At 46.7% G+C, this 11,177-nt stretch overlaps 1 protein-coding gene across 2 annotated transcripts in view; it reads right to left on the bottom strand.

Annotated features, from left to right (window-relative positions):
* Positions 1-11,177, bottom strand: part of nbeal1 (neurobeachin-like 1) — a 70,417-nt gene that overhangs the window by 21,129 nt on the left and 38,111 nt on the right. For both annotated transcript variants that reach the window (XM_058402013.1, XM_058402014.1), the window contains 6 exons: positions 10,996-11,167; positions 10,769-10,902; positions 10,487-10,646; positions 4,760-4,862; positions 3,680-3,836; positions 624-782 (listed from right to left, as the gene is read on the bottom strand). In XM_058402013.1, the coding sequence (XP_058257996.1) occupies positions 624-782; positions 3,680-3,836; positions 4,760-4,862; positions 10,487-10,646; positions 10,769-10,902; positions 10,996-11,167 (885 nt within the window). The remainder of the gene's footprint in view (positions 1-623; positions 783-3,679; positions 3,837-4,759; positions 4,863-10,486; positions 10,647-10,768; positions 10,903-10,995; positions 11,168-11,177) is intronic.

The raw sequence follows: 11,177 nt of genomic DNA, 5'->3' as shown, positions 1-11,177 counted from the left end.
CACACACACACAAACACACACACACACACACCTGAAGTCAATATGAGGTAACAGCATTCAAAGTTCCAATAAAGGATTATAAACACAGCCAGATGATGAATGATGGGGTAAGATGGTGAACAATGGGGTAAGATCGTAAACGTGGGGTCAGATGGTGGACAGTGGAGTAAGAAAGTGAACGCTGGGGTAAGATGGTGAATAATGGGGTAAGATAGTGAACAATGGTATAAGATGGGAGAAGATGGTGAATGATGGAAGATGATGGTGAATGATAGAGAAAGATGGTAAATAATGGGGTAAGATGGCGAACGCTGGTGTAAGATGGGGAATGACGGGATAAGATGGTGCACAATGGGGTAAGATAGTGAATGATGGGGTAAGATGGTGAATGATGGGGTAAGATGGTGAATGATGGGGTAAGATGGTGAATGATGGGGTAAGATGGTGAATGATGGGGTAAGATGGTGCATGATGGGGTAAGATGGTGCATGATGGGGTAAGATGGTGCATGATGGGGTAAGATGGTGCATGATGGGGTAAGATGGTGCATGATGGGGTAAGATGGTGCATGATGGGGTAAGATGGTGCATGATGGGGTAAGATGGGAAACACTGTTGTGAGACCTTGAAAATGAGCTCTCGGAGGCGATCGGAGTGTTTGTGATTGAGCAGCAGGGCGTAGCAGGAATCAGCCGCTCCCGGCTCGAACAGCAGCAGGAAAAGCTGATCTCGTGATGCACTCGTCTGGAGGAGATTCAGCAGCAGCTCAAAAACACTACAGAGCTGAAACACACACACACAAAAAAACAAAGACAAACAAATCAGCTTTGAGAAAATATTCTCTACATCTGCTCTGATCCAAAAATAGTCATTAGAGCATACAGAGAATTGCATTTGTTATGCTTTAATTTCATTTTCAATACGATGCAGATGTTTGATCTCTCAGCGGTTTTGCAGCATCTTCCTTTAGATACAGCTTCATCATATCGCATCACCGAACTCAACCTCTTAATTTCTCAGAATAGAATCTCCTCCAAATGGAATTTTGTCCTCTTGTCTTACTGGGTGTGTGGAGCACTGTGGAAGGATGTGTAATGAATTCACTTATCAGTACTTGTGTGCACTGTGTGTAGGCAATATGACACTGAACCACAACCCAAACGTGACGCTGTGTCTCTTTTCCACCCGCGATGCTGCCCAAAAAGATAACAGAGATGTCACAGAGAGAGAAATGATGGTAGGATTAATGTTTGAGGAAAAATGACAGGTACGTATTTTGTAATGTATTATTAAGACCTAAGGAAGGATCAAGACTATAAAATACACAGTATTACAGTGGAACGAATTTCATTCGCTCTGTAGGAGCAAAAATTTGTATTGTGATATGAATTTTCCCATAAGAAATAATGTAAATGCAGATAATCCGTTCCAGCCACCCAAAAATATTCCCAATACGAAGCGTATGTAAACTGTATGGCTGCTTACAAAGAACTGACCCAAGCCAAGCATTCCATGTCAAGGGTCCTCACAGGAAGTCGTGCCACCAAGCTTGGGCTAAACATAGAACAGAGCACCCAGGCCACCAATCTGTCAACAAAAAACATCCGAAAAATCACCTAGCTTTAGAATGCATGCCGAAGGCAACGTTGGTATCGTGGGTTACTCTTTCACACAGCTTTCACTGACTTTCATAAACTCGCTTTGTTTGGCTTTCCACTGACGTTAACAAGTTTTGAACGGCTCCTGGACGTACACACGACTTAGCTGCCGCTTGGTTCGGTTTGTCTGTACACCGAAACTGCCTCATATACCGATGCAAAATTCCAATTCTTAAGGCGACAATTCATAAGGGAGGGCATTCGTATGCCGAGGTTCTACTGTATATAAAATATCTGGTTCTAGAAGATTCTTTCGGTTCTTCACAATGAAGCTAGATTAATAAATATAAATATACTGATCATCAGATTATATACTGTGCGGCCCGGTTGTACAAGACAGTGGTGAGACCCGCCATGCTGTATGGTTTAGAGGCAGTGTCACTGAGGAAGAGACAGGAGTCAGAGCTGGAGATGTCGGGGTTCTCTTTGGGAGTGACAAGGTTGGACAGGATTAGGAACAAGTATATCAGAGGGACAGTTCATGTTGGACGTTTGGGGGACAAAGTTAGGGAGGACAGATTAAGATGGTTTGGACATGTTCAGAGGAGGGAGAGTGAGTATATTGGTAGGAGAATGTTGGACATGGAGAGGAAGGCAAAAGAGGAAGGCCAAAGAGGAGGTATATGGATGTAATAAATGAAGATATGAAGCTAGTGGGTGTAAGTGTTGAGGATGCAGAAGATAGGGATAGGTGGAGAGAGATGATTCACTGTGGACACCCCTGAAGGGAAAAGCCCAAAGAAGATCAGATTATATACTGCAAATAATTTACGTTATAATAAAGTTCACTTATCCAACACATTCTTTAATCCAGTAGAACTAGAAGCGTTAAACGTTTTAGAGCTTCATGTTCGGCCTGTATTTTTAAGACTTAAAATACTTTTAAGTATTTTTTGTACTTTTCAGTCATGCGCTGAATCATGAGGCTAAAGACAATCACGTCTCCGGTAAACCGTATACTTTTTAATCATGGTTAATTGTAAACTAGTTCATCGAAACCTTTGTGGATGGGAAGCTTAATGTAGCTGCTGTCTCCAGAATGAAACCCAGCTATTGATTAGAGTGACATGTGACGATGAGTAGGCAGGAAAAGCCTGCAGAAAAGACACGCTTAATTAAAATGGCACGACATTACTGAATTAAAGGGCTGAGTGGAAGACAGAGACGTGGTAAAGAGGCGAATTCAGCAGAGACAGATTTCAAAACCAGCGAACATTTGTGCTTAGAAGGTACGACACACCCCACATGTGGGTGAAGGATAGAGAACGCTAGTGCTGGAAGGAGATGGTTGCTGTTCATGGTCAGGTAGTTTGTTAGAAGATGGAGCCACCTAGTATTACACACGCATTGTGAAGTGTGTGAGTACATAATATGAATGTAGAATCCTGAATCTAAAGCAGTCGAATAGAAAAATAGTATATTAGAGGATTGTTCGAAGATACACAAGACGGTTATAGATACATGACATGGTGAAAGACTAATAGCACATGGTATAACATTATGACCACCTGCCTAATATTGTGTTGGTCTCCCTTTTGCTGCCAAAACAGCCCTGACCCGTCCTGCACTGTGTGTTGACACCTTTCTATCAGAACCAGCATTAACTTCTTCAGCCTTCGCTCCCCACGTGCATCAATGAGCCTTGACCACCCATGACCCTGTCACCGGTTCACCACTGTTCCTTCCTTGGACCACTTTTGATAGATACTGACCACTACACCCCATAAGAGCTGCAGTTTTGGAGATGCTCTGATCTAATGGTCTATCCATCACAATCTAGCCCTTCATCAAGCTCACTCAAATCCTTATGCTTGTCCATTTTTCCTGCTTCTAACACAACAACTTTGAGGACAAAATGTTCACTTGCTGCCTAATAAATCCCACCCACTAACAGAGGAGGTGCCATGATGAGATGATCATCAGTGTTAATCATTTCACCTGTCACTGCTCAGAACATTCTGCCTGATTGGTGTATATGGCTGATTCTGATGTTTATCATTTTGCCCCTGTCCTACCCCTTACCTGCTCTTCATCTCCAATAGCAGCAACGTATCCCAGAATGCTCTGGATCTCCTCCTGACTGGCACCTTTGCTGATGTAATACTTGACAAGGCCACAAAGGGATGCTCTGATGGTCCGAACGTCATCCTCGCTCATATCGCCCTCGCGAGTCCCACTGCTGGATGGGGGAAAGACAGGCAGAAGTGAGTAGAAGAGAAAAATATGATAGAAGATACACTGTATTGCCAAAAGTTTTGGGACACCCCTAAAAAATCATTGAATTCCGGTGTTGTTTTTCAGGGGTTGGGCTTGGCCTCTTAGTTCCAGTGAAAGGAACTCTTAATGCTTCAGCATACCAAGACATTTTGGACAATTTCATGCTCCCTCCTAACTTTGTGGGAACAGTTTGAGGATGATCCAACATGACTGTACACCAGTGCACAAAGCAAGGTCCATAAAGACACGGATGAGAGAGTTTGGTGTGGAGGAACTTCCTCAACCTGATAGAGACTGCGACTGCGAGTGGAGACTGCGAGCCAGACCTTCTCGTCCAACATCAGTGCCTGACCTTACGAATGCGCTTCTAGAGGAATGGTCAAAAAATTCCCATAAACACTTGTGGAAAACCTTCCCAGAAGAGTTGAAGCTCTTATAGCTGCAAAGGGCGGGACAACTCCATATTCCATTCATGTGCATGTAAAGGCAGACGTCCCAAAACTTTTGGCAATATAGTGTAGTGCTGCACATTAACCTTCATCCGCTTCATCCTCTACCACCTACACCATACAGATAGAGCTGAAACCCTCTGCTCTGAGATTTATTAATTAATACTTTATTATGTATTCTAATATGTGATTATGTGAATGAACTGTTCATATAGACATAATGACACACTATAACAAGTGCACTTAAACGACCTTGGGATTGAATTCCAACCTAAAATAATGTCAAAGCTGCTGTTCATGTCAAAATAATTTACATGAACGTAAAGTCTCTCTCAGCTGAGACAGGAAGCAGACGAGGGTGTGTTGGAGTAACATGATGATCATCACCAGTGCTGTGAGTGTGAGGAGTGAGGCATTATGGGAAATGGATTCTCACCTGTAGTAAAGGCGGATCGTGTCGAGCAGGAACTGCACCCCATATTTTTTCCTGAACTGCTTCCTGCTGTCTTTCACAACGGTGGACATGTACTGGATGTGACCTTCAGCACCAAAAATAAACAACTTTAGCACAGAGCAATTTAAAACATTCACTCCACATAAACAGAGACACTCATATACACACACACACGGTCACATACACACACACACCACATACACACGGTCACATACACACGGTCACATACACACATCTCAAACACACGGTCACATACACACACACCACATACACACGGTCACATACACACGGTCACATACACACATCTCAAACACACGGTCACATACACACACACCACATACACACGGTCACATACACACACCACATACACACGGTCACATACACACACCACATACACACGGCCACATACACACACACGGTCACATACACACACCATACACACATCTCAAACACACGGTCACATACACACACACCACATACACACGGTCACATACACACACACACCACATACACACGGTCACATACACACATCTCAAACACACGGTCACATACACACACACCACATACACACGGTCACATACACACACCACATACACACGGTCACATACACACACCACATACACACGGCCACATACACACACACGGTCACATACACACACCATACACACATCTCAAACACACGGTCACATACACACACACCACATACACGGTCACATACACACACCATACACACAGTCACATACACACACCTCACACACACGGTCACATACACACACCTCACACACACGGTCACATACACACACCATACACACAGTCACATACACACACCTCACACACACGGTCACATACACACACCTCACACACACGGTCACATACACACACCTCACACACACGGTCACATACACACACACCACATACACACGGTCACATACACACACCTCACACACGGTCACATACACACACCATACACACATCTCAAACACACGGTCACATACACACACACCACATACACACACACCACATACACACACACACACACGGTCACATACACACACCATACACACAGTCACATACACACACCTCACACACACGGTCACATACACACACCTCACACACACGGTCACATACACACACCACACACACACAACACACACACGGTCACATACACACACACACAACACACACACGGTCACATACACACACCTCACAGACACGGTCACATACACACACGGTCACATACACACACCTCACATACACACACACACACACACACACACACGGTCACATACACACACCACACAGACACGGTCACATACACACACCTCACACACACACGGTCACATACACACACACAGTCACATACACACACCTCACAGACACGGTCACATACACACACCTCATATACACACACACACACACACACACACACACGGTCACATACACACACCTCACACACACACGGTCACATACACACACAACACACACACGGTCACATACACACACACAGTCACATACACACACCACACAGACACGGTCACATACACACACCTCACATACACACACACACACACACACACACACACACACACACACACACGGTCACATACACACACCTCACACACACACGGTCACATACACACACAACACACACACACGGTCACATACACACACCACACAGACACGGTCACATACACACACCTCACATACACACACACACACACACACACACACACACACACGGTCACATACACACACCACACAGACACGGTCACATACACACACCTCACATACACACACACACACACACACACACACACGGTCACATACACACACCTCACACACACACGGTCACATACACACACAACACACACACGGTCACATACACACACCTCACACACACGGTCACATACACACACCTCACACACACGGTCACATACACACACCTCACACACACGGTCACATACACACACCTCACACACACACGGTCACATACACACACCACACAGACACGGTCACATACACACACCTCACATACACACACACACACACACACACACACGGTCACATACACACACACACACACACACGGTCACATACACACACCACACAGACACGGTCACATACACACACCTCACATTACACACACACACACACACACACACACACACACACGGTCACATACACACACCTCACAGACACGGTCACATACACACACCACACAGACACGGTCACATACACACACACACAACACACACACACGGTCACATACACACACCACACAGACACGGTCACATACACACACGGTCACATACACACACCTCACATACACACACACACACACACACGGTCACATACACACACCACACACACACACGGTCACATACACACACACAGTCACATACACACACCTCACAGACACGGTCACATACACACACCTCATATACACACACACACACACACACACACACACACGGTCACATACACACACCTCACACACACACGGTCACATACACACACAACACACACACGGTCACATACACACACACAGTCACATACACACACCACACAGACACGGTCACATACACACACCTCATATACACACACACACACACACACACACACACACACACGGTCACATACACACACCTCACACACACACGGTCACATACACACACAACACACACACGGTCACATACACACACCTCACACACACGGTCACATACACACACCTCACACACACACGGTCACATACACACACCACACAGACACGGTCACATACACACACCTCACATACACACACACACACACACACACACACACACGGTCACATACACACACCACACAGACACGGTCACATACACACACCTCACATACACACACACACACACACACACACACACACACGGTCACATACACACACCTCACACACACACGGTCACATACACACACAACACACACACGGTCACATACACACACCTCACACACACGGTCACATACACACACCTCACACACACGGTCACATACACACACCTCACACACACGGTCACATACACACACCTCACACACACACGGTCACATACACACACCACACAGACCCGGTCACATACACACACCTCACATACACACACACACACACACACACACACACGGTCACATACACACACACACACACACACGGTCACATACACACACCACACAGACACGGTCACATACACACACCTCACATACACACACACACACACACACACACGGTCACATACACACACCTCACACACACACGGTCACATACACACACCTCACACACACACGGTCACATACACACACCTCACACACACACGGTCACATACACACACAACACACACACGGTCACATACACACACCTCACACACACGGTCACATACACACACCACACAGACACGGTCACATACACACACCTCACATACACGGTCACATACACACACACACACACACACGGTCACATACACACACCTCACAGACATGGTCACATACACACACCTCACACACACGGTCACATACACACACCTCACACACACGGTCACATACACACACCTCACACACACGGTCACATACACACACCTCACACACACGGTCACAGACACGGTCACATACACACACACACACACACGGTCACATACACACACCTCACACACACGGTCACATACACACCCCTCACACACACGGTCACATACACACCCCTCACACACACGGTCACATACACACACCACACACACACACGGTCACATACACACACACACACGGTCACATACACACACCTCACACACACGGTCACATACACACACCTCACACAGACACAGTCACATACACACACCACACAGACACGGTCACATACACACACCTCACATACACACACACACACACACACACACACACACACGGTCACATACACACACACACACACACGGTCACATACACACACCACACACACACACACACGGTCACATACACACACACACACACACGGTCACATACACACACCACACACACACACACACGGTCACATACACACACCACACAGACACGGTCACATACACACACCTCACATACACACACACACACACACACGGTCACATACACACACCTCACACACGGTCACATACACACACCACACACACACACGGTCACATACACACACACACACGGTCACATACACACACCTCACACACACGGTCACATACACACACCTCACACAGACACAGTCACATACACACACCTCACACAGACACGGTCACATACACACACCTCACACACACGGTCACATACACACACCTCACAGACACGGTCACATACACACACCTCACACACACACGGTCACATACACACACACGGTCACATACACACACCTCACACACACGGTCACATACACACACCTCACAGACACGGTCACATACACACACCTCACACACACACGGTCACATACACACACCTCACACACACACGGTCACATACACACACCTCACACAGACACAGTCACATACACACACCTCACAGACACGGTCACATACACACACCTCACACACACACGGTCACATACACACACCTCACACACACAGTCACATACACACACCTCACAGACACGGTCACATACACACACCACACACACACACGGTCACATACACACACACGGTCACATACACACACCTCACAGACACGGTCACATACACACCTCACACACACAGTCACATACACACACCTCACAGACACGGTCACATACACACACACCTCACACACACGGTCACATACACACACCTCACACACACAGTCACATACACACACCTCACAGACACGGTCACATACACACACACCTCACACACACGGTCACATACACACACCTCACACACACAGTCACATACACACACCTCACAGACACGGTCACATACACACACACCTCACACACACGGTCACATACACACACCTCACACACACAGTCACATACACACACCTCACAGACACGGTCACATACACACACACCTCACAGACACGGTCACATACACACACCTCACACACACACGGTCACATACACACACCTCACAGACACGGTCACATACACACACCTCACACACACGGTCACATACACACACCTCACACACACAGTCACATACACACACCTCACACACACGGTCACATACACACACCTCACACACACGGTCACATACACACACCTCACACACACAGTCACATACACACACCTCACAGACACGGTCACATACACACACCACACATACACGGTCACATACACACACCTCACATACACGGTCACATACACACACCTCACAGACACGGTCACATACACACACCTCACACACACAGTCACATACACACACCTCACAGACACGGTCACATACACACACCACACATACACGGTCACATACACACACCTCACATACACGGTCACATACACACACCTCACAGACACGGTCACATACACACACCTCACATACACGGTCACATGCACACACCTCACAGACATGGTCACATACACACACCTCACACACACAGTCACATACACACACCACACAAAGACATACAACTCACACAGATACAAACCTTACACATACACACTCAAATACACACACCTCACACACACGGTCACATACACACACCTCACACAGACATGCTCACAGACACACCTCACACAGATACACTCACACAGACCCTACACAGACTGACCAATGCGCAGTGGAAAGTCTCCTTGGTTCCAGATGTTGAAGTTGAACAGCAGGTGCGTGTGCAGCTGTTGCAGGAGGTGGAGATTCTTCTCGTATGTCACCTGCTCAATCAGCAGCTGTACGGCAACCAACACGCTCACGTCCATCAGAAAAGCAGGCAGCTATACACACACACACACACACAGAAAAGATTATGAATTTAATCATATCAAATACAGTAAATGAAATCAGGCATACTAATAACACTCAGTTAAATTAAGTGACAAACAGGGTGTGTGTGTACCTTCTGCAGCAGGACGGCGAGGGTGGCCACTCCGTGTGTGTGCAGCAGTGTCTCCTGGTTTATTGTGTGTCTGTGCAGGAAGTGCTTCAACACCAACAGGAAGGTCGCAACAAGATTCTTCTCCAAACGGGCCTCTGAAACACACACACACACACAATGATTAAAATCACACCATAAATCTAAATGAGATCCAAGATCAGAGCTTGCACATACACACACACACACACCTGAGGCTCTGTTGGATGGCAGTATGACCCAGTCTCCATCAGTGGGTGTGGTCGACTCAGGGGTCAGGCCATCTGACCCTGAGAAGCCACTGTGATGTTCAGGGGTTAACAAGGTCAGCTGCTCCAGAATGGGGAAAAGCACAGGAAGTCCTCCAATACAGTTAATGATGTCCTAAACATAA

The sequence above is a fragment of the Hemibagrus wyckioides genome, linkage group LG11 (assembly GCF_019097595.1).
Source record: "Hemibagrus wyckioides isolate EC202008001 linkage group LG11, SWU_Hwy_1.0, whole genome shotgun sequence".
Lineage (NCBI taxonomy): Eukaryota > Metazoa > Chordata > Actinopteri > Siluriformes > Bagridae > Hemibagrus > Hemibagrus wyckioides.
The sequence above is the reverse complement of the archived record's forward strand: the minus strand, read 5'-3'. Positions and strand labels throughout refer to the sequence as shown.